The sequence below is a fragment of the Triturus cristatus genome, chromosome 3_2 (genome assembly GCF_964204655.1).
Source record: "Triturus cristatus chromosome 3_2, aTriCri1.1, whole genome shotgun sequence".
NCBI lineage: Eukaryota > Metazoa > Chordata > Amphibia > Caudata > Salamandridae > Triturus > Triturus cristatus.
In genome coordinates, this window is record NC_140584.1 from 176,222,064 (window position 1) to 176,248,710 (window position 26,647).

At 40.9% G+C, this 26,647-nt stretch overlaps 1 protein-coding gene across 1 annotated transcript in view; it reads left to right on the forward strand.

The window, feature by feature from the left end:
- The window catches only part of DPP10 (dipeptidyl peptidase like 10), a 1,675,128-nt gene that overhangs the window by 729,435 nt on the left and 919,046 nt on the right, over positions 1-26,647 (forward strand). Inside the window, exon 4 of the mRNA XM_085647459.1 lies at positions 898-992. Coding sequence (XP_085503585.1) covers positions 898-992 — 95 coding nt within the window. The remainder of the gene's footprint in view (positions 1-897; positions 993-26,647) is intronic.

The window sequence follows — 26,647 nt, forward strand, 5'->3', positions numbered from 1 at the left end:
CAGATGCGTGACGCATCTGATGGCGTAAGGGCGGCGCATTGCTGGAGTCGTGTCCCAAGAGCGATGCAACTCCAGCAATGCTCAGGGGCTGCCTATATCTAACATGCTGGGTCACGCCTTACGCCTGCTTCAAGCAGGCGCAGGGTTTTGACACAGCAGCATCGGAAAAGTGACTCAGTGAAATCTTGTAGATTTCACTGCGTCACTTTTCCGAGGGAATGCCCACCCTGCATACATTAAACCTGACGCAGTTTTAATGTGGCGCAGGGCTTTACAACGTGACGCATCTCCCTAGATGCGTCACGTTGTAAATAAGGTCCAACATGGCGCATGGTTTACGCCACCGCTGCGTCACAGAAGTGGCGCAACGGCGGCGTGAATGTGTCGCAAGGGGCTTGTAAATCTGCCCCTCAGCGTTTTGCTAACTTTATAAATACCATTGATCAGCTTTGAATGTGGTTAATTTCAAGGTGATTTTGCTTAAAGTAATGTCAGAGATTTGCAAAAGACCCTTTTTTCCCTATTGGTGATGCCTGCCAGCTATAGTTTTTTTAAAGAAAATATTTAAAACTTTAAACCTTTCTGTGTGCAGCTGGGCCTATTCCATATATATAGTTGAAATGGCCATTTCTTTCAAATTACATGTGTGTAGAATTCAGTAAAGCTTTACAAAATAAATTAATGAATGAATTCTAGTAAAAAAATGTTGGCTTTAAATTAAACATTTTTTTTTTACTATCATACAGTTTCATCAGCATGTGGTAAGCTGCTCTGAAAATATGCTGAAATATCACTGTTATGCTATTTAGCGCATTGCTCATGCATACTAGATATTGTTTCAATGTGTTTATAATATTGATTGCATTTTTTAAAATCTTGAACTCTTATTATTTTTAGATGTGGAAGTTTTGTATAAGAACACAAATGGACATGTGGTTAAGCTTAATGTAGAAACCAATGAAACTACAATACTGCTGGAAAATTCAACTTTTGTAAGTATTTTTTTCTTGATTGAGCAGATTTGAATCCCTTTAAACTACACAATTACAATCAAACTGCTGCATTATGAATGAGCTGTTCATTTAGCTGACGCAAACTATGGAGAATTATGGATATATTTCACATAGGTTTTTATGCCTATAAAATAGAGATTGATATATGTTTTAGAACAATGAGTCTGGGGCAGAAAAGCTTGTAAGGGAGCTCTAAAACCATGCTCTGAGTGCCAACATTTATCACAAGAGGTGTAACAACAATACATTTATTACAAGTCTTGAAAAGGACAGTGTTTTGCAGAAGAGATAGTGAGGTCTCGAACATATTTTTTTAGATGCACATATAATCACGCACACAGATTTTACATTAATTAACTAAACTGTATGGAGCAAAAAATATGTTTGTTTATCATAATTGTAAGTTATATTCTTCAATTTCCAATATATTTTTATGGAGCAAAGACGTGAATGAGTATCATACATTTGTACTTAAACTTTCCTTCAATTCATGTTGCATCCAGAACGATACAGGTGCTTTCATATTTTCACTGCAAACCTCTACATTCTGTAGAAAAATTGACATTTTACAAGAATCACACAATTATGTTCTGTTTTCTCTCATCTTCCACGCATTTCCAGTTTTCCAAGTTAAGGAATTTTTGCAACCATCATCATATTCACTTATTTTGGTCCAAAAAATACAAATTTCTTAATCTAAGGTTTAGGCGCATTTTAATTTTTTCTAGTCTTTCTGCCTGTGTATGTGCACTGATGAGATTAGGATGACAAAGGATGTATTTTGTGGAAAGGTACAGCTATTTCAGAAATTTCTGCTACATTTTGAAATGGTTGGAGCCTGAAGGCTCTTTTTTGGGGGAAATGTTCCGGATTTCGAGTGTTGGCTTCAATTTATAGTTAATCAGTTCCCGCAAACAGTTCATTTTGATGGTGCTCATCTTCATAATTCAAATCAGTTGTTTCAGTTACAACTTTACATTTTACATTCATTTTTTAAAGTGAAACAGGGCCATGCCTTTTGGCAAAGAAAGGTTAAAGCCCTAATATATATGGGATAAAGTACCATCATCAAATATCATAGGGATATTGCAAGTGACAGAGGAGTTCCATGGCTAAGTTCCATTATGAAGGTATGGAACACCGAGGTGACTTGCAGTGTCCTCATCATGTACAGCAGGAGGTACCTTATCCTTTATAATACGTGGTCACACCAACAGCTTTTTCACAAAGCACTTAAATCCTTGGCGCATAGCTCTTTCGTGTGAAAGAGAGAGCATGCTTGTAAACATGAGGAACAGAAAGAGTCGCTCATGCAAAATTAAATACATCAAAAAAAGTTGCCAGCTAGATGGTGACAAAATTATTAGAGGCAGTTTAATAGATTTGTTATTGGAATTTTGATCTTTTGGTCTTGTTTTTCTCATAAAAATATATTCTATTTTAATATACCTTTGTGGAATATTTTTCTGGTGTTTTCATTGCTTTACTGTATGTGTGTGTGTTTGTTGCACAAATACTTAACACATTGCCTCTCTATATAAGCCTGATTGCTCTGTGCCAAGCTACCAGAAGGTTAGCACAGATTATCTTTTAGTGTGCATCTTGCTAACCCCGACTAGAGTGATGGTTCCTTCCCCTAGAGGGCCCATACTCTGATAACCAGAAACCCCATTTCTAACAACGGTAATATAATTGAGGTCAAACTACTACCCAAGTCAGTTAGGAACGAAAAGGCCTAATCCACATGCAGGGCCACCATTTGTGTCCTTTTATGTAAATGAATATCCCAGTTCAGTCGTTGAACTTGTACTAGGCAAGACAATTTCTCTATAGTTATTACAAATAAAATAGGTGTCTTGTACCTCTTCTAATTTGCTATACATCCCTGCTGACTCTAGCCAATGGCTGCAAATATAGTGACTACATTTCAGCGTTTCTCCCATCATTCCCATCCTTGTCAGCACTTCAAACAATTGAGACCACATTAAGGTGTTAAAAGCCTTTTCTACATCTAGGGACGTCACTGCTTATAGCTCTTCAGCTGAGGGTGATAGATCCATACCATGAAACAGTTTCCACAATGTGTGCATTTCTACTTGATACAAAACCCCATTGGTCGTAATGTACCAAGCTGGTATGGAATAATCAGTTTTTAATAACCTTATCCAATATCTTTCATTCTGCATTCAGTATTGATAGCGGTTGATGTGACTTGTACAATTATTATGATCTCCCTAGTTGACAAAGGTAACAACTGTAGGCTATAGGCCTCTATGTACATAGCATAAAGCCTATCAGCAATTCGCTTTATATGTGGTATAAAATCCAGAAAGTGGGATTGCATTCTTAATCACCAGTTAGTGCAAGGCCGAATTTAGTGCTAGTGTTTGTTTCAGGAAAACTTAGATATAGGGATCATGGCTGAGAATTCCTCTGTTTATTGAATTGAGGCTGTTGCAGTGCAGTAATATAATTGTGTTGGTAATAAGTAGCAAAGTAGTAAATATTATGTTTATTTGGGATTGGGAGTTTACTCAACTCCACATTGCATGTTTGTGGTGCAATTTAGCAATCAAGGGACCTCCGATTTGACCAGCCAAGTCAACACACAGATTGTTTTGTCACCTTCCATATGCTGTCTGTCCACATACTCTTATAGTCCAGGCAGCAAAGCCAGTCCATCAACATATTGTAATTCTTTTTATTCTCTAGGGACTCTGCCTTACTCTTGTCATTCAAATTCATGGATGTGTCTAGTGTGTGGATTGTTTGTTCAGCTGTTGGAAATTCTCAGTGCAGAGTCATTCCCATCTCTTTAGCCATTTTAATGCATATACTCCTAATTATAGCCTTGAAGGCATCCTGCATTGAGCTGGATGCTGTGCACTATAGAAACAGTATGTTCACAAACTGTGGCTCTACAAGGGGGATCAAGCAGAGCATTAGGTTGAATCTTCCATGTGGGTACCTATGACACTTCCCTCCCCACAGTAGCGAGAGCAAAAGTACCTTATGTACTCTGCCTACATTTCCCATGAACAAGTCTGGCTGTGTGTGTATCTCATGCACAACTGATTAATATGAGTATTCACAGTCCTCGGTGTACATTTCTTTCCATTGGTCTAGCAACCCCATTGACTTCATCATTATTGAAAGTTGCAAGACAATGTCCTGCACATGTAGCTTGCAGAGGTTGATTTTAGCAATCCTTAACACAATTGAATACTAAATTATAATCATGTAATGTCCAGTTCATCTATGTTTCTAGTTAGATGTAGTGATAATATGTAAATTGATACTTGTATAGCGCACTACTCACCCGCAAGGGTCTCAAGGCGCTTGTACGAATACCGCTGTGGAACCCATTCTGGCTTTCCCTGTGAGGCGTCCACTCCTGGGCACCCCCAAGGTGGAGGCCAGGCATCCTTAGCGTTGTGGGGGCCGTTGTGGAGATTAAGCAAGCTATTGCCCAGAGTTGCAGAGTGGGACTCCATGATTGGAATAGGCACCGAGGCGAGAATTATCAGGTCTGTGGAATTTTTGAGCACAAGACCCGCCGAGGCGGGAAATTGAACCCTGGTCCCGGGCTAGACCTCTGCATCAGGGTCTGCCGCTTTAATCATTGAGCCACACTTCTCCACTTCAAGATATTCTGGATGCCCTGTGTTTGGATGATACATTGTTGAATTGGTCAAGGAACTACCATCTAAAGAGCCATCTGCAGTCACATATCTACCCTCATTGTCTTAATATGTGCAGCCTTTCGCATAGGGCACCCCCAGGGTGATCCATATTAGTGTTCCCTCTGAAATCACAGTGTGTGGTGCCTTGATTTTGTCCTTCCTTTAAGTAATGAACGCATGGATTCTGTATTGTCTCTTATGTAAACCCATCTCTCTATCATTCTGCCTAAAAAACATATTTGTAGTCATATTTGTGCATGCAACTACATCCAGCTACCAGTAGTCATCAGTTTTTGTATTAATTTAAGTCAACCCTACTTCTTGGTACCTTCCACCTGGACATTGGCATTGCCGGTTGCTATCTTCTGCTATTGTGGGTGTGACCTGTGGGTCCCTTGGTAAGTGATGATTTATCTCCTGATGAGGATGTCTCTGATCTCCCCTCCAGAGGTTCTGGGTTACTGTAGGTCTCTCGCAGGGTTGGACCTCTATTTGTATGGTATCTTTCACCATTTTCACCAATTTACAACCTGCTTGTTCGTTTGTTGGGCCTCCTGGAAGTTGGTGGGGGCTTTGATACTTATTCTGCTTCATTGGTCTCCTTGCCTGAATCCTTTGCACATGCGTTGTGTCATGTACTCTTCTTTCCAACCCTGCTCATGCTGCTTCCTAAGTGAGAAAGAATTGTATTTTTCATCTGGGAAAGCACAGAGTTTTGCTGGGTATATCAGCCCATAAGTGATTTAGAGAGCCCTCATAGCTTGCTTAACTTCCGGAACACTGTTATCTTTTTATTGCACCAAAGTATTTTAATCTGGAAAGACATGCATTTTGTGAGAAGTTGGCCTGGTATATGCTGTCCATTAATTATGGTGGGCACCTTGCACCAGTCCAAACAATCCTTATTGATGATTAGGTTAAAGACCTTTATTGGATGCTATCCTAGTGGTAGCTAGGGAGAGCAGACTTCAGGCTAAGTCTCGCAGGAATGTAAAGAAGCTTGGTTTACCAGATCATGAATGACCAAATGAAAGGAGAACCACACAAGGTATCTATAAAAAATATGTATTTATTTCTAAACACTCTCTACTAACCTGTAGTGTAGTTTCTATTTCCCTTATAGGCTCTGCGCATTGGAATAATATACACTATAGTTTTCGCATAGGACTAAGGTCAGTATGCTCCTATCGAGTACATTAAACTTAATTACTTGGGGAGTCTTTTTCTGGCCGTGCCTTTGCTGAAATATTGCCGAGAGATCATTTCTTGTCTTCTTGCTGCCCTTTTAGAGGTCGGCTGTCTAGGACATTGTAGCACTGCCATACCAAGCTGTCATCTGCCACAACACCCCGATTGAGGACTACAGCCCCAGGGTGCACCAGTAACTCTCCAGCTGCCGTGAGTGAGGGGGAGGCGTGGTCACCGCGCATAACGCGCTGCCTCACCCCCCGTTGCGTGGGAGTCTTTTTCTGGCCGTGCCTTTGCTGAAATATTGCCGGGAGTTCCTTTCTTGTCTTCTTGCTGCCCTGTTGGAGGTTGGCTGTCTAGGACATTGTAGCGCTGCCATACCAAGCTATCATCTGCCACAACACCCCGGGTGAGGACTACAGGCCCCAGGGTGCACCGGTAACTCTCCAGCTGCAGTGAGTGAGGGGGAGGCATGGTCACCGCGCATAAAGCGCTGCCTCACCCCCCACGGGACGAATCCCTGACCAAGTGCGGGCCCGTCTGAGCTCGTACGAGGCAGGAGGAGGCAGGGCTGGGCCACCCCTCTTAGCCATCGGATGCGATTTGGTTACTAGCTGTCATATAAGGTTATAATTCACTATTTATTTTAATACGTGTGACTGCTCAGAGCTTTGTGCTACATACATTTCCAGGCACAGACTCTGACTTCAAAACGCAAGGCAATAGGAGCACGGGTAGGGGGTGGGGTTGTGGGAACATTGGATGCGTTTCTGTCTAGGGCCGAGTCAGTTTTGTCACATGAAATCCAGCTTACTGAAAACCGACTCTCCATGGACACCTATTTAGGTCAAAAAAGGTAATCTTTGGGAGGCATAATTATGGCTAAATCTCCCTTGGGCGCACTACAAAACTCAGATCGCCAATGCTCTGATATCCCAGTTATAAGCTCTGACGGGAAACGAGCTGACGATGCAGTTGCTATATTGGGTGGGCCACTTACATAATAAGGATCCTGCTTGTAATACAATATTGAGTCAAACTCAGAACTCAATAATTAATCTAATCCTGGAGACAGTATATCCTCCTGCACCCCCGTTTCTATCCCCAGCTCATATGTTAACTACGACTTGTTCAGCCCAAGGTGACCCTGCTACTAGACCTAAGAAACTTAAAAGAGCTTTAAAGGAAAGCACGGTACGCACGGTCAAACCTTTGTTGGGTGGAGATGGTGAGCTCCCTGCGAAACGTACAAGGGGAAGTGTGGCACAGAGGAATAAGCACAATCTTAAATCCATGCACCAAGAGACAGGGCCACATGAGCATCAGATCTTAGAAGCCGCTGATGGTATGTTCCATTTGTCAAATATTGACCTCCGTACTTTGGCAGATACTGGGGGTGACCCTGATCATTGGAAATGTTTAGAGACTCTAATAACTGTTCTCCTAGCACCCCTATTATGTAAACTAGGGGTAATTGAGGAAAAATTGCTGCACCTTCAAAAATTTAGTAATGTGTCATCTAACCAGGTGGTTTGTGGGTGTCAGTGTGCTGTTCAGGGGACAGCTGAAGAACCCATGGGCCGATAATACCCGAAGCGACTAGGTCTGTGGGGGGCAACAACAGGGAACTGGGCCATTTAGCAGGCGAAGCTCGTATGGGTATTAGGGATCCTGCCACATCTCGATTATTACCTATGGCATCTGGTCCCGGGGGAAATAATATCACTAACCCGGGGCCGGGAGGACTGGGGACAGGTGGGATGGATAACTCTTTTAATCCATCTGAATATACATGAACCAGCCTGCGGGCTACTCTGGACCTTTACCCATTACCCAGGCTAATACCAGTATCAGAGACAGCAATAACGGTAGGGGTGGTCCCAATGTGTTGAATGTGTTGAATCATTTGAATGCTAAGGGCTCTGGAGATGTTCTAGACTTACCTCTGGCTGCATGCCCTTATGTTTTGGTCTTGGCTGGCGTGCCCCCTCTCAGGCCAGATCAAACTGAATCGTGGGCCTAATTGCGTACCAAATCTGTAGACTGGTTATCCAAGCACAAAGGGTTCAGGGTACCTGTAAGTAATAACATCATCATGGTTTGTAGAATCGGGGGGGTGGGCCAATCTCCAAAGAGCATTGATGGGGATTGTGTGGTTATCAACTTCCGTAACCCATCGGTTGTTAAATCGATACTAAGGGCCCAGGATTCTTCTTTTAGGAATCCCACTTGTATCTGGGCCTTGCCATTGGGATATTTTTATAAGCCTTCTATAAGATTCCCGATGTCGGTGGTTTCCCCTATTTCCTTATCTAACAGGTTTCAGGCCTTTTCCGGTATGGATGCCCAAGACTGACGACCTCTTCCCGACGCAGCATCTGCTATTATGGATAGTTCTTCTGAAACAACGGATGAAGAAATCCCAGTCCCCATGATCAGTTTGCCGACTCCCATCACTTCTTGTTCTTAGAAACAACAATCCCCGGCTATTACTGCTAATATAGTAAATTCTGTCTTTAAGCCGATTTTAATTGATGATGATATAATGAAAGTTTTAACATGTAACATTGCTGGTTTAAGGGCAAAAACGTCCGATGTCTCTTGGGAACGTTTTCTTGCTACACATCACATTATAGCTTTGCAGGAAACTTGGGAGTCTAATGATCATTTTTACCTGGTTGGGTTTATATCCTTCTGTAAATTTGCTATACCCTCCAGTATGGGCAGAGCAGGGGGGGTATTATTGCTGAGCAACCTTAAGCTTTCCTATAATGCAAGGCTGATTGATTCCTGTTCTCCTCATATGTTAGTAGTAGAATTGACAGGGAAGAACCTACCAACTCTTTTAGTGGTTAATTCTTATAATTATTTTACTAGAACCCATGAGACAGAGCATCTTAGGGTTCTTATGGCCTCCTTGGAAAACTATGGAGATAACTCAGATGTACACTATGACATACTAGTTCTGGGAGATTTTAATGTTCATTTTTTCCCCACTAACTGTTCAGCCAGGCTGGAGGAGGAATGTGGCCCCCAGGGGTTAAGTCATTTTGAACACACCTCGTCTGGTATTTTTTTAGAAAGTCTCTTATCAGCTCATAACCTGATCTGCCTTGAACAATCGGACAGGACCGTTCCCGTCCCAACCTATGTTGGTCATGGCCGTAAAAGTATAATTGACCATAATAGGTAGATTAAGTGTAATAACAAATTGTGTTAGTGATCATAATCCATAAATATTGGACATTAATTTAAATGCTGTCAATAAGGGAAGGACCATGACTCAACTTACTAATGCTAATATTGCCCCTAAAGATCAAGCTCGTAGAGTGAGGTGGGAAAGGATTACCTCTGAAAGTTTCATGAATAGTTTGTTTATCAAATGTGCCCAGGAGTTTAGGATTTGCACAGACCAGGATTCCCAAACAAGATCAGTGTTAAACGCTTTTGACCTAATTGGGAAGCAGGTTTCAGATTTAACCAGTAGACCAAGGTGCCCAAAATTTAAAAAATGGTTTGATGAAGCCTGCATGAACACTCATAAGGAGCTAATGCAGGAGCTTAAGCAAACGCCAAGGGTGGCATCACAGGTCAAAGATGTAAGGAAGGGTTATAAACTTGCAGTAGAAAGTAGGAAAAGGTAACTAAGGGACCTGGCGTGGGATGAGCTTAGCCAAGCCAGTGTGCTGGCTAATAGTTCCAGATTTTGGTCTGTCGTAAACAGTCCTCTGTTTGATGACTCACCAAACTCCAGTAAAGATTCTTTAGTCTCCGCAGAGACGTGGGTGCAACATTTTGGAAAAATGTACAGTGATACGACTTCAGGAGTTCCCACCGAGAAACCCGTCCATGGTCTAGTAGGTTCCCCCTTGTTTTTACAATCGATGAAGTTCATAAAGCGATTATCACAACTTTCGGGGGAAAAGCTCCACGCCCTGACGGAGTACCGGCAGATCTTTACAAGGCAGATCTCAAGCTTTGGGCCAAGATCTTAACTTATGTTTTTAATGCATCTTGTGTGTCTGGCTTTCCCCCATCATGGGCAAAGGTGTTTATTATACCAATCTTCAAAAAGGGGGAAAGGTATGACCCGGCCTGTTACAGGCCCATCTCGCTCCTTGACTCCGCGGCTAAAATTATGGGGAGAGTCGTGTTGGAGCGTTTAACAGAGTGGCTTGACCAAGCAAGCATAGTCTCCGACCCCAATATGGTTTTAGGCAGGGGAAGAGTACTCTGGACCAATGCCTTAATCTCCATTTGGTGATAGGGAAGTACACAGTTGCAAAGCATGGGGATCTCCATCTGGCCACTATGGACTTAACCTCGGCTTTTGACAATGTGAATAGGTCAAAGCTTTGGCTGATTCTTCGAGACATAGGGCTAGGTGTTGACCTGATTTCATTTCTGGCTGCCATTCATGAAAACACAACAGCGGCGGTATGCTTTAACAAAGAGGGTAGCCTGACCGACTCTTGGGCAGTAAAAAGAGGGGTCCGGCAGGGGTGCATATTGGCCTCCTTGCTGTTCACCCTCTATATCAACAAACTAGGGGATTCTCTGGTTTCTTGTTGTAAAGACATACCCAGAGCCGGTACCAAAATGATTCCCGCGCTTCTGTATGCCGATGACGCAGTTTTAATGGCCAGAACTGCAAGAGGGCTGCAACTGCTTTTAAATTGTTTTATAGATTTTATGGAGTCGTTGGACTTAATTATTAACTTTAAAAAATAGCATGCCATGACCATAGGCTCTAGGAGGGCAGCGAAGGCCAAATTCTATTGCAAGGGAGTTGAGCTACAAAAAGTCCCTGTTTTTCCCTATTTAGGGGCTCTTTTTGATGATCAACGCACTTGATACATGCAGCGCGTGCATAAAAAGAACGTCTTAGCTAGAGCTTTGGGGGCCAGTCTAGATGTTGCAAAAAGAATAGGATCAAAACCGCTCCCCGCACTCATGAAGATTTATAACGCCAAGTGTATCCCCATGGTCACTTACGGCAGCGATATTTGGGATTACACAGACATGAAAGAAATCCAAGGGGCCGAGAATACTTTTATGCATAAACTGCTCGCTGTCCCCGCATCCACCCCAGTTTTTAATATACATGAGGAACTGGGAGCGGGTTTTATTGCTGACCAGATCGTGGCCGCGCCTTTATCGCGTTGGCTGAGAATTTGGGCCCAACCGACCCCAAACTTAAACCAACTGATCATCCGAGACTGCCTTACCCTAGATAAGGTGTTAGAGGTTCCTTGGTTGAAATATATTAAGGACCAAATGGAAATCCTTGGCTGCCCAGACTTATTCTTGAGTCCTATTGCGCTGGGTAAATTGGCATTAGAGACATCAAGCAGCAGTTTCTGGACAGACGAAAAGGAGTAAGGGAGAAGAACGAACTGAACAAACCTATGGTGAGAAGATTTGTCACATTGAGCTTGGGCCAACATATGCAACCATATCTATCTTATATTAATAAACCGTACCATCTGTTTGTCCTAACAAGATTTAGAATGAATATGGTTCCTCGGCTACTAGCCTTCCCTAAAGGTTTCTATAAGGAGGGCACATTAAATCCCTGCCCCTGTGACAACTTCTCTGAGCAAGACACTATTCATATAATGTTTTTCTGCGCATATTACAATCTACTGCGCAGAAAGTGTATCCTCCCTTTGCTCAGAAGTTGCAACTTTGTACAGGTTAGGCCGGCGTTGGTCTACCTTCAAACACTAGCGTCACCTATGGTCTGCTCTGGGGCAGCCAGTTTTCTATCGGGGCGATTAGATATAGGAATAGGTTGCCCTTGAGTCAGTCAGCGGATACTGTCCCTAATCATGCTATGTAATTAAAAAAAAAAAATACAATATATTTTTATCCTCTGTATGTTGCAGTCTTGTATAATATGAATTTTTATTATTTTTCATTGTAAACACGAGCAAGTGTATGTGGGGCAAATTTTATTCTGCACTCTCAGGTCAAACTATGTTATGGTCAGTGATCTCTTTTTCATGTGCTGTCATGGGTTTTATGACGTGGGTTTTAATCACTCGTGAGCTGTCACATTTTATGCTGGTTGGCATCTTATTTTGTTGTTCCCCATGGGGGCTGCAGATTATGAACTTTGTCTTGAGTAGGATTTTGTGATAATTATCGATTGTCTTATGGTTTTACTTTTCACTTATCTACTTCATATGTCTGTTTTATGGCTGTTAAAACCAATGGGACCTTAACTGATCATGGTGTATATATCAATGTATTATTATGTTTGCTGAATGTCCCGCTTTTTTATGTTTCTTTTTTGTTGTACTTTTATGGCTTTAAGTAGCTGAATAAAGTTAATTTTGAATTTGACTTGACTACTTGTGTGTGCCTGCTTACTCAGAGGTCACTAGAAACTTCTCAAATGAACAAGAAGGGATTAGTTTCTGACAACCACATAAATATGACAACTTTGTTTCCCTTAGAATCGGAACGCGTCTCATAATCGTGGAAATATTAGATAACAGTTTCACTCAGTCAATCATACATGCTTAGTTTCTCTAGAGTTACACAGAAATAGAAAGACGGGCATTTCAATAAAAGGGTTTATTGAACAGCCTTGTTTCTCGTGTAAGAGATATGAGCTGTTACGATCATTAGACAGAAGGAACAATATAATACGCACAGCGTAAGCAGTAAGAAGAAATAATACTGCAATAGCATTGTCTTTTAGCTATGACAGATAATCCTATATACATACATAAATAACACAGGCTAAAATGTGAATACTTGTCTGATGCTTCTAAATAGTCCTACCCCGGTGTACCTAACCTAAGTGTGGTGCGAGGTAAAAGTAGGTGCTGTTTTCTATAGAATAGTATATACTAAGTTTAGTATGCCAAGAGTCCCTCTAGGTTCTAGTCGGCCCCATACCTTTAGAATGATCGAGGTGGGAATCTCTATCCGGGTCTCAAACTCTTTAACACCCCGCGAAGGGAGTCAGAACATTGGAAGCTGGATTCTCTGCAAGCAGGGATGACAGCGTCTTGTCAGTGCATCAGGCCGGGATCTGGTCTCTTCCGAACTTGTCGTGGCGAACCGTGCAGTCAAGTTGTGCGGTATAACCGCCGTGCCATGCCGTTGTTTGCCATGGTAAGGGAAGGTATATTTATACCTGGAAGGTATTTAGGAATGCTAGCATTGACGTAAAGTCGGGCAGAGGAAGACGTCATGGGTGAACCCCTAAGGAATAGTAGTTCATGCATAATAGATGAGTTCTTGGAGAAATCAATAATCCTAGCTAGGGAAAGTCCCTTTCGGCTTAAGGGTCTGGTTTCTAAGAATTCGTTGTGACGTGGGATGGACGGATGTAGGTGACCAATGCCTGTATTTGGTTAGCATGGCTAATGCCTAAATAAGGACTGGGATTCTATGCCTAAATAAGGGCAATGCAAATTGTGCCTATATAAGGACATGATTCAGGGAAACCTATATACGGGTATCTAAATCAAAACACAACACCCACACCAATGACTACTGTTGGATATTACTAAATGCTAAACATGCTAAAACACATCAAATCGAGTATCACATGTTCACTAAAAACATTCGTAAAAGCCTACTAAAAAGTCTTTGGTAAAAGTTTGCTACACATGAAATGCAGGTGCTGTACATATTCAAGTAATGTTTCATTCTAAGTACATATTTACATTGAATGTTAAGAGAATGAACACAAATATATACACATATGTAATGAAATGGTCCAGTTTTACAGAAAGGAAAAAAAATAGTTTGAAGCCATTTCATGTCATGATTACATAAATTTGAAAAAGGTGACAACATGTCCCTGGAAGAGTTTCAAAGAAGTCTGTTCTCTATGAATAGTTCTACTGCAAGCAGAGCTTTCAGCCATAAAAGAAATGACAATATTCAACAACAACAAAAATGCGATCTTAGGAAAGTTCCAAATTTAGTCTTTTGTTTTGAAAAAATGAAGGCCAAATTCATAGATTACATGGTACACTGTAAGCAAAATCAAAAGTATTTGAAGATGCTGGGGAAAACATGAAATCCTCTATTCCTGTAGACAAAAAATCATCTAACGTTGTCGGTGACAGGTCGATTACCTCGTTTAGAAGACTAACTGTACATAACTGAGGCAGAAGTTCCACGGGAATGGAAACAAGCTAAAATTATCCCGTTGTTAAAAAAGCCCTCCCTTGACTCTGATAATCCTGCCAACTATCGCCCGATTTCGCTTCTTCCCTGCTTGGCAAAAATTTGCGAAAAAGTAGTCAACAGGCAGCTCACCGCTTTTGTTGAGAAATCAGGGCTTCTTCATCCGGCTCAATCGGGTTTTAGAGCCGCACACAGCACGGAGTCTGCTTTGGTTGAGGTCTCTGAGGCGATTCGCGAGTGTCTGGATGGAGGTGGAAGTGCAGCCCTTATCCTTTTAGATCTGTCGGCTGCATTCGACACCGTGCCGCATGTGATGCTACTGTCTCGGTTGGCCGATATCGGCATTACTGGTCACGCCTGGAAGTGGCTGAAATCCTTTCTCTCTCTACGGTCCCAACAGGTCTGGCTCCCGCCTTTTGCGTCTCCCCCTCAGCCTGTTACTACTGGTGTGCCTCAGGGATCTTCCTTAAGTCCCCTGCTTTTTAATATCTATGTCACACCTCTAGTTCAACTGGCTGAGGAATGTGGGGCTAAAGTTGTGGCCTACGCCGACGACACTCAGCTCCTATTCACATGGGGTAAATCTGATATCTCCACTGCCAGAGTACAAGGCTGTTTGTCAGCAGTTTTTCACTGGCTATCCGGCGCCCAACTGAAGTGCAATGAGGATAAGACGGAAATTTTACTTTACGGCAAATTTCCTCCAGATTTCAGAGACTCTCTCTGGCCCTCTGCCTATCCTTCTCCTTCCTGCACGGGGCTCCCTGCAAAGAACTTGGGGGTCTGGTTTGACGAGCAGCTGTCCTTTCAGACTCAGATTAAAAAACTTACTGGCTGCTGTTTCGGTATTCTCAGATCCCTGCGAAAGTTCTTGCCTTTACTTCCAAAATCTGCTAAGGAAACAGTGGTCAGGGCTCTGATTCTATCCCGCCTTGATTATGCTAACGGTCTTTACGTTGGCCTTCCTGATTATCTACTTAAAAGATTACCGATTATCCAAAATGCAGCAGCCCGGCTGGTGGTAAATCTGCCCATCAGAAACTGCATCACGCCTACGCTCCACCTGCTGCATTGGCTGCCAGTCAAGAAACGCGTTGTATTCAAGGCTTTGATTCTCGCTCATTGTGCTCTATATGATGGCGGGCCTCTCTATCTTAGGAAGCGTTTCTCTTTCTACAGACCAACCAGGCTTTTGAGATCATCATCCCAGCTCCTTGCGAAGACTCCACGCGTTCGTCTTCATCGCATGGGGGGCAGATCTCTTTCTTCCAAGGCCGCTTTGCTGTTGAATGCGCTGCCTTTATCCTTGCGTGCTACTCAGGATTCACTGCTGTTCAGGAAACACCTGAAAACTTTCCTGTTTTAACTACCTCTGTGTCTCTTTCCTCTGAGCTCGCGCCGGGACACTCCCAGGAGTAGCTGTGCGCGTTACAAACTACAATAACATAACATAACATAGATGTGATGCATTGTCAGTAGCAGTGCTTGATGATACCTGTGGGCCTGTTGATCCATCTCGTACCTCAACAGTAGTATGTTGTGTCCATGAGATCTCAATGAATGCCGTCATCAGGATTGGTAGCCACTGGGGACAACACAGAGCGTGGGCCGTTATCAGGTCCAGCAGAGTACCGATATCCGTTGGCATGACTGATGGGAGTGTTAGACAGATGTCTAGCACGCATTCTTCACAGCAAAACAGGCAGCGTAGAACAGTTAAGATGCAATCTTGCCAGATTGGTCTGAACGACAGAAACCATGTGGTATTTAGTTCTCATAGACGAGGTAAACCCAATAGTTGCACTATGCTTTCACAACACTTCCTTTCCAGGAGAGCAAGCTCCAAATGTGCCGGGAGTGACTCTGGTGGATTGGCTTGCCATAGCGCAGCAGAAGGAATAAAAATAGGATTCCTGCGACAATTGCTAGAATTAGCGGCAGACCACCAAACAGCGAGTGCATGAAGTTTAGAATGATTCCTAGGACTGCTTAAAAAGGTGTTAACAGTCCTGAACATATGGTCTTAAATACATGCACAATACCGCTCATATCAGACATGTTTAAGATATGTCCCAACATTTCTGTGAAACGTGTAGGGCAATTTGTCCTTAACAGAACCTGTATCTCAGCCGAAGTCCTTGCGAATTGTAGATCATAGGTTTCTTTGGCCAAGGTCAAAGGCACGGTTTGTTGCAAAAGAATGGCTTTTATTCTGCTTAAAGCATCAATTCGTATAGAAGAGATGTTCAGTGAAGGCCATAAAGGCGACTCCCTGACTGTGTCTATTTGGGGGAACAAGACTTGCATACAGCAAGTGACCCTGGAAGTAACCGTTACTAGATATGGGATACCTGGCAACATATTACAACAGCTCTGATCATTCAACATGAGGTAACTCCCATTTGAAAGTTGTCCAAACGTTGGATTAATCACAGCGGCTGGTGAACCTTGCAGGTGGCAGGATAAATTTGTAGTGGAACCGCTACAAGCCCCATGTAAACTAATATCCCGACATATGAGTGAACCGCTCAGAGGCATTTTCACAGTGTGTACCTCTAATAAACACTTCACGCCCCCACTCCAACATCTGTGTTTTTAAGGTAAATCTCAGGATGTCCTGATGTATTCTTTACCCAACCTTTCATATTTGCCTACTGGCATGTATTTAAGGCAATACTGAAAATGGAAAGTTGTAACTGGCAGAGTTCTTTTGCCATGTATGATCCATTCAGTAGCTGGTTTTTCTGCTACCGTAAATGGCAATATTTCCAGTCTTTCAATGCTCAGCACTGTATACTTCGCTCCCCTGTGCCAGTTCGATCTGTTTATCCATGAGATTGTAATCAGAAAACAGAGAAGATAAGTTGATGAAACGCCAAGGCACATAGCCTGCACGCAAGTTTTGTAGCTTCCAGCCCATTAGGCCAGCTCTATTCTGTCATTACAGAATAGAACGTATTTAAGACTGGCCATGACGCAGCAGGACCAAATCTTGGTCCACAATGTCTATAGCAGAGGATACAATGTTGCCCAATGAATATATTCTGGATGACAGAGTCGTTAACCCATTGTCCACCACAGCGAGAGATTTCTCTAAATGAATAAGACCAATTTCTCGCATTCTTTCTGCAGCGTCTGCTTGTGTCAGCTTCCATATTTCGTTATAAGCAGCATAGATGCCGGCATATATGAAACGTTTTTGACGCGGTTTTCTCAGACCTTGCAAGAATTCCCTAAAGTTTGCGTCTTCTTTAAGTAAAGATAAGTGTTATTTCACATCCTCTAGTGTAGATGTCTGTAGCCAATCAAGGCATCATTTTCCTACACTGTATGTTGTTACTATCCCTGGATGCTGTCTTTGAACATAGCTGGCCTATTGATTGTTTAAACCTTGTGTTTTGTTCAGGAATCTTTCTTGACAGATTTTTGTGTCTGTGGGACAGAGCAACCATTTTTTCCTATTTGGAATCTGAGCTGTTGCATTATAAGATAGTATGTACGCCGACCACCCCCTGTGTAGTACTATTACTTGCAGGTTTCGGTATGGACGGTGTGTTCATGTCTTTGATCTTGGCTAACCCAAGGCAAGACATTTATTGGACAGTGTCATTCAAAAACATTTTCTGCTGTGGGATTATGCAGGATCTAAACAAAGCTTCCATCCCCTGGACTTGCCAATCTTTTGTACCCCAGACAGATTTTGTGTCAATTGTGTCTCTCCAAAAGTAGAAACCCTGTCTTGACAGTTGGGCAATAAAGGCTGCAGAATAAATTTGTTCGGTACTTGTTAACATATTTTTCGTTCCTGTCTTGTTCACATTTTTAAAGTAAAACTTTTCTGGATTCGGTGTATTGTACCCTGAAAAATATGGAAACTTCATTTCAAATGTTTTTGAGCTACCCCTTGGTGGTGTAGGACAATGTACCCATTGGTTATATATAAATACATTTCTAGGTGTTGCAGATTTTTGCAAGAAATGATGACCATAGTGGTTGTAACAAAAAAGCTTTTCATAGTCTGTTGAACCCTCTAGGGATTCATGGTTAGAAAATGCAGCAGACCTTTCTAGATCAGACATCATGTTAGTAACAGTCTCAAAGTCCCAATCATCAGAATAGGTACTAGAGGTAATAAAGTCACTTAATGATATCTTGAATAAGTGTGGAATCTTCAAAATTTCCGACGGACCGAATATATCATAATCCGTTTTGTCCCAAATTATACCATCTTGTATAGGAATGGCTTTGATGTTCACTGCTGACAAGTCTCTTGATTCACGATGAGTTGATTTGTGTGGTTTCAAAAGTAAGTTCACATTTTTACTTCCTGTGTCCAAATGAATATATCTTCCATTTATCAGCATGCTCAGTCTCATTACTAAAGCTAGCCAAAGCAGAAAGAAAAATATTCCAGAAATAATCCATAGTTCAATCCATGGTGAAACCAGATAAGTCTTTCTCACGTGTTGAACAAAGTCTTGTGCTTGTTCTTTTAAAGTTCTTTTAGCTGGCGTCGTTTCAGGCTCGCTGGATCCTCAGAAAACGTATCAAAGTTAATAAAGTAGCCAGAAGCAGTTCTGTCAATGGTTGAAATTGCATCAGGATTCATTGAAATCGCTGGAACCACTATGTTGGTGTAGACCGGTGTATCTGGACGAACTGTTGTTTGGCTTTCAAGAGGAATGAGTTCCATAGCATTGTTGCTTAGTCCTTCATTTCTTACTGTTGCATTCTCAATGGTGATGAGTCTTTCAGTTTGAAATTCTTGGATAGTAGCTAGAGGAGTGAATCTGCCACTTGGTCAGAGTCCACTTGGCCTACTGTTCAGTATTGGCCACATAGTGTGGTTTGATGAGGTCGGTGGACACAAATCTTTTCTCCTTTTTACCAGCAAGGGGCGGCAGAAGTACTGTTCTTGATCCGTGGATTGCTAGGACAGGTACTGGTTGTCTGTAGAAAGGCCCAAATTCCTTCTTGTCCGTGATCTTTTCTCTGACTAGATCCCCAAGCTTTGGGATCGAGACAGGCCTTGCTGGGATGGCTGGATTATCCCCAGTACTGGTTGGCTTCAGGAACTCATTGCTTTGTTTCGATCTTAGTTCATTTAAGTCCTGTAAAATAGCAAAACGATCTTTGATATCTAATGGTTTATTTTCCACCACTGTGCCTTTACATTCGAGATCAGGAACCCACATTCTTGTCCCAAATAGGACCTCATATGGAGTGACATCCCCAGAGAACTTCTTGGCAAATTGTTTAATGAGCGTTGGACCCCATAAAGATGTTTGACCCACCCATCACCCGAACCTAATACTCCAGCTGTTATAGACCGCTTTATGTCCCGGATTTTTCTTTCCACAACCAAATTTCCCTGAGGATGGAATGGAGAAGAGTACCGCAATGCAACGCCCAAACTGGCCATGGTTTCTTTGTAAGCCCAAGAGCTAACGCAGGGCCCTGGTCAGAATACAGTGTGCCTATTGCGTATGTGCCGATAAAGACTCACAAATCTTTTATAACAGTTCAAGCGTCAGCCAAGCGCTGGGGTCACATCTATAGGAAACTTGATTTAGGGTTTGTGGGATTGCATTTGTCCAAGAGGACGCCTGCACGTAGATAGTCTAATGCTGTCTAACAATGGTGTCTGTACTGGGCAGGCTACTTCGTAGTCTGGTGTCAGGTGGCGTTCTGTACTGCAATCTCTATTGCAGTCTATGCAGTTATTGATGAAGATGTGAATAAGTGTATTCATTTCAGGCCACCAGTACATCTCTTTTAATGTTTAAATTGTTCAAGAGATCCCCTGATGTGACAGACCCTCTCCCATATGTGCTTCATAAATCAAAGCTGCTCTACGTTCCATGTTTGGAATTACTCTATCCCCCACTCCAGGGATTCGAGCAAACAGAACGTTGTTCGCATCAATTATGTACGAGTATTTGAGTGGAAACTTTTTAGGTAATGTTGCACCACTGCCTTTGCTTGAAGCATCAAAAGCCAACAATATCTCACTGTCTATTTTCATTTTTGAATGAGTGATCGCAGCTACGGAATGCGTTTCCACAGCCCCCTTCGCGGCTTCATCAGCCAACGAATATCCTACAACATGAACGTCATCGCGTTGATGACTCAGCGTGTGTATCATGTGAGTGTTTTGTAGTCCATTTCACAACTGAACTACTTGTTCCCAAAGCGTTTTATGCTTGATTGTGCCACCTTTTGCATCTTTGAAACCATTTTGAAGCCAATTCTGCAAATATTCATTATATGATTGAACACAGTAGAAAGAATCGCACACTATAAGTGTGGGGAATTCGCGATCCGTATTTTCAAGTGCCAATTTGAATGCCTGTAGTTCAGGTAACTGAGCTGTACAATTTCCTAGAGTTTGTGTTTTAGTGACCATTGGTCAGAATTTACCATTGCGCATACGATCTTTAACGATCGTGCAGGCTGCACTGTAAGCTTGCTTACTTTCCGTTGCAGGTTGTGCCGATCAGTCAGTATAAATAATAAATTCGTACTGGTCAAGAGGGAGAATCTCAATAGACAGAGGACATTCGTGTTCGTTTTGCAGGAATGCTTGTGTTTTTAAATAAGGATCAAAAACATATTCAACATCTGTTGCAGCAAGAGAATTAACCCATTATATCCATCTTGGATGTAAAGCTTTTGCATTCGGAATGTTTGCTTTTGTTAGCGCCTCTAAGGCTGGTACTGGAGTCACGACAATAATGTGTTGTCCCTGAGCTAGAGCTCTTTCTTTTTCTACAGCGGTTTGAACTGCTGTCAGAATTTTTTCTGTCGAAGTGAATAGCATTTCCGCTTGTGTATACAAATGTGATTTGTATGCAATTGGTACTTTTTCACCTTCATTAAAAGTTAAGTAGGTGAATCCGCATTGACCCGGAATTATTCGGATCACTAAATTGCATGTATTTACGGGATATGTTGCTAACAAGTCAGCTTGTAGTGAACGCAGGATTTCTGTGTGTTCCTGTGTCCAATCTTTGATTTTGAAATCAGGATTGATTAGTTTGTAGAGAGGTTTAACCCTTTCTGAGTAATTTAAAGTGTAAGGTCTTCCAAAATTCAGGAAACCTAGAATCGACTGTAAGTTTCTCAGCGTTTTTGGAGGTTGGAGCAGCGCACACTTTTCTAAAAGGTTCGCTGTCAGGCTTTTGCCTTCACTTGATAGTTCATATCCTAGGAAAAGGGCATTGAAATGGGCAATTCTTAATTTTTTAAAATAACATTTATAGCCCTCAGAGGCAAAGCCCAGTATAATGGTGTTCACCCTGTTCAAGTGCCTATCTAGGTCATCGTCTGTCAGATAGATATCATCGACATATGACAATGCCTCATCATCATAAATTTGTAGTAACTCTGTTACTCTTGCTGGGCTGTTCTTGAACCCTTCTGGAAGTCGACAAAAGTGACGCTGGGTCCCCATTATTGAGAAAGCTGTCACGTACCTACTTTCAGGTGCTATGTTTTGACAAAAGAAACCATTTGAAATATCCAATGTGGTTTTATATTTTTTACGCACAATGTTATTCATCAATGCTCTGCTGTGTGCATTTTGCACAGCAAATGTTTTAGAACAAGTGTTCAGGTGTCTGTAATCCAAAACTAGATGATATGTGTTGTGTGGTTTGGAGACAGGAAACAAAGGATTGTTCATTGATGAGGTGCATGTTTCAATCACCCCTTGGTATTCAAGTTGATCTAAGATCTCCCTGACCTGTTTTTTAGCTTCTTGCTTAATTGGGTACTGCCTTTGTGCTGTAGGTTGACTTTTTGATTGGATTTTATGGTGAGGTGAGTCTCATTCCATCCTACATGATTTTTGTATAATGCTGGGGCTTGGGCTACTGCCCATTTCCTGGCATAAGTATATTTTAAATGTATAGGAACATGGTTGGAGAAGGCTGGCATAATGATGTCTTGGCCGTGTGGGCACTCCCTGACAAATTCTGGTGGCCAGGCTTTTTCTGCTAGAAGTATATCATAACTTCTTGAAATTTTCTCCCAAAAGAGTGCTTTCATTTTTCTTGGTATGTCTTCCTCCATCCCGAGTGTTATTTCATATAACTTTTGTGGAGAACTAACCCTGGTGTCTACAGTTTCAACTGTTATGTATTCATTCAAGTCCACTGTCTCCAGAAGTTCCTTCAGGTTCTGGCGAGCTATTGATACTTCTGCTGCACTGTCCAGCATTGTTTGAGCCCATTCTCCGTTCTTGAGTTGTGTCCTCAGGATTTTCGGCATGTCTGTTCTTCAGACCTGCTACCTTTTTCTTGTTGAATTGAGGTTTTGGTTTGTTTTTCTGAACGTGTTGATCATCTTTGCACTTCACGCATTCTTCTTTGTGATCTGACCGTCCTCTTCTTTCGGATGTCTGTGAAGATGTCTGAAAAGAACGTGTATCAGTATCTTGATACCTGTCAGGTTTTTAAAAATTATCCCTATTCCTGAGGTTATACCTCCTATCAGAGTGCTCCTTTTGGGGAGACCTACCTCGGGATTGAGAACGTTTCTCTTTTGAAAATTGGTTTTTGTTTTCCCACTTCTTTTTAGAAGATGTAGGATTGTTTTTAATTGAGTTATTTTCAGGACCCTCAAACTGTTGTGGTTTAACTGTGTAATTCTATCAATTCTTGTATTTGATTAAGTAATTCCTTATCTGACATTGCCTCAATGTCAGGATGAGGCATGTAGCCGGCTAAAATCGGCCATGTTGCTCCTGGTCGACCTACTGGACCAAGCCTGGTAATGTGATTGTAATGTTTTAGGGCGCCTTTAAACCAGAGCTGATGCTCCTGGTATGTGAGTGGAATTTCAGCATCCTTAAATGGAATGTATTCCTCAAGTGGATCATCTTCTTTGAAGAAGTGAAACTCATGTGTTACTGGATTTGATTCTGGGAATGTAATCCACGAATAGAATACCTCTGTCTGAAAGGATTCATGTGCCTCTATCACAAAAACTGCTCTAACACCTCTTGGTGTCAGGCCATGTTTTATAAGTTTTAGAGTGATGGCTCTCCTTAAATTTGGATGGATGTGTATAACACCTTCATCGGTTTCATTTAAACCTGTAGTATTAAAGCCTGTTGCAACATGGTCAGCTGCAGCCTTTGTACTATCACCGTTTTGGGACATTGTTTTTTGAAAAATGCAGAACATGTTTCAAGGAAACAAAGATAAGGTGCACACTATTTTGGAACACTGTATCCTTCAACGTTGAACAAACCAAACAGCTAATACATAGGATTCTCGTCCTACTCAGCTATGGCGGATATTATCCCTACCCACTCCAGACGTCTTATGGAGTATTATGAGTAGGGGTCTCTGAGAAAAGCACGACTGAGTTACTTCAGTACCTAGCGTTAAATTAATGCCTTACCAAACCGTTGGGTGCCATGTAGTGTAGTTCCTATTTCCCTTATAGGCTCTGCGCATTGGAATAATATACACTATACTTTTCGCATAGGACTAAGGTCAGTATGCTCCTATCGAGTATATTAAACTTAATTACTTGTGTGTGCCAGCTAACTCAGAGAAACAGGTATGTGTACCTTCAAGGGATTTATTTTAATGTTTAATTCAGTTATTTAATATCTTTGTTATAAGCAGAGTATGGTAATTGTCTGCCTAATGAATTATTCTACATTAGATTAGCAACAATTTTTAATATATTTATCTTTATAGTGTATTTTGTATAAAAAACAACACAAAATGGCAAAAACGGGTGTAAAAGTAATCAAATTTTATCTTTGAAATTTCACAAAGGGTATTCAAAATAATACATACAATGAAAAAATAAGGCCACAAATAAATAATTCAAACTTCACAATTCCAATTGTCAACACTTTCTCACAATCTAAGTAAAAAATTAATTTAGAAAGGAAAAATGTTAATGTCGACGTTTCGGTTTCTAGGCTTGCGTCGATGAGACCATCTTCAGGACTAAGATGTATTGATAACAGTTGACCCCTAGTAAAGTACGGAATAAAAATAGATTACCATACAGTTCATTAGACAAATTCACTTTAACACCCGTATATATAAAAATTGTCTAAACTTCATTTAAGGAATTGCATTTTATCATTACATGACATTTACAATCATGTGTATTTATTTACATCTTATCAACATCTTTTTTGCTACTAAAATTCCAATGGTTAGCATTGTTTACTCAATTCTATGCGATTTCATTAACAGTCAGATCATATAAAGATACTCAATCACTTCAAATTTTAAATCTAACTTAAAGAACTTTTTAACCATTAATGTAACTTTTAAAGAGTGATTCCTTCAAATTCTTTACTCTTGGTAACATTTAAGGTTGCTAATATTTTTAATATCAATCGATATATTATCAGGATATCAGACCATCTCAATTAACATAACATACATTATTCATTCGATCAATTCTTTAAAAGTCAAAGGACTAAGATCATCCATTAAGTTGAAGTAATGTTTCGCGTCTCTTTAGTATACCTTATTTTCAAACCAATATACATTTGTACATTCATTATTTGCCCAACGATATTATTTGGGAGAAGAACTGTTATTTTAAGTGTATCTGGAAATTACTATTCCAGTCGTTATTTTATATTGACAGGAATTTGTTCGCTTTCATCAAATATACACTCTGGTGCTTTAATGTTGTGCCTATTGTCATAGTAATTTGGTCATCTAACATAGCTCTAAAGGTAAACATGATGTCAAAAGGTACCTTAAGTCTGTGGTAGGGACATATCTTTGATAAGGATCTGCGACACTACACACGACGTATCTATTAAAGATAAATGCAATTATAGTTTGTGCGTTCTGTGCAAAGCTTACTTAGCTGAATAATTGGTATGAGATATAATATACCTTAGGTTCGCAATGTTTGTGGCACTGGTTGTTAAATATTTATTCAGTTGGGTATCAAGGATCGGTTTTTTGCACATATAGTTACGCGGTGCGGCTTCAAAGTCTAAACAAACAAAAGAAGAAAAACCAAATGTTGGACTATTCACTTCTAATAATAGAAAGTGGCCTGATTTAGAAAGCAAGTCTTATAAACATACCTCTGTGAATGGGTTGTATTAGAACGTATTTAAGATTATCCCATATAGGGTTGATAATATTGGTGTATTTTATGTTAACAGCTTAACCATCATATTAGAGAAAGTAGTCATTACCTTCTCTTCGTTGTAAGCTGTCCTCATCATATATCGTTTGATATCTATGAGTTGCTTTTGTAACAGAGAATATATTTCAGATTAATTTAGCAAATAAATTCATGATCTTATTTTTGGAGACAGAGCAATATTATCGCATTTAATCTATCATGAAGGCATTTTGTATGTTCAAGGTTGATCAAAAAATGAACATAGCTTAGATAGCAACATATAACATTTGTATCTACATCAAAGATAGTAACACGTGTATCACTTAGCTTAAATAAGCCCAAACCTTAATACACTTTCGTCTACCTATATCAATAACACAGTTAAATACATCCTTCCGCAATTCATGATATACATGCCAGAGTATGCCATTCTGTTGCAGAATTCAAACCTTTATTAACCAAATCCGTGAGGCAAATCTATCTACCTTCCTTCAATGTTAATATCTGGTTGACATTATTTTGTCTTTTTGTAGGTTTAATAACATCAATAACCCACCAAAGCATTTATTTTTCTGTGTGGCCTAAAAGTTGGTAATGTTCGGCCAAAGGGGCATTTTTTTTGTTACAACGAATACGAGATTGATGTTGTAAAATTTGTTTTTTTACTGGTTGGACAGTTTTACCAATGAATTGTAAACCACCTGGACATCGTATGCAGTACACTACATTGGATGTATTACAGTTAGAAAATGCCTTTAGAGTAATGGAGACATCATTTATCTCACATCTCTTGACAGTTAGCATTGTATTACATGCCAAACACATATTGCACTTATGGTGTCCTTTTAGAGGTACAATTTGCCTCATATTGTCTACTGTGTTCTTAGTGTTCTCTTCATAGGCATGTACTAATCTGTCCTGTAGGTTTGTGCCTCTTTTAAAGGAGAACATAGGCTTCTCTCCGAATTCTGGAAGACCCTTCAATGAAGTCCAATGTTGCGTAACAATTTTTTTGATGGCATTTGTGTGAGTTCCAAAAGTCGACACACACACCAATTGAGGTTTGTTAGGGCGATTATTTTGTGTTAGCAGACTCTCACGATCGTTCTACCATGCCCGCTTCATAGATCTCTTCAACAATTTAGATGGATATCCACGTAGCTTTCATTTTTCTTTTAGTTTTTTGGCCTCTATAAAATAGTCTTCTTTGAAGGTACAATTCCTACGTAAACGTAGGAATTGTCCAAATAGCAGACCATCTTTTAATGCCTGAGGATGGTGACTAGCATAATTTAAAAGGGTGTTTCTAGATGTAGGCTTAGTGTATAGTGTGGTATAAAGATGATTGGTAACATCGTTCTTAATTGTGATATCCAGGAAGTTCATTTTCTAAGTATCTGACTCAATTGTAAATTGTAGATGTGTACTTCTTGTATTAAGCCAGATGTGAAAAGCATTAAGTTGTTCTTGGGTACCATGCCA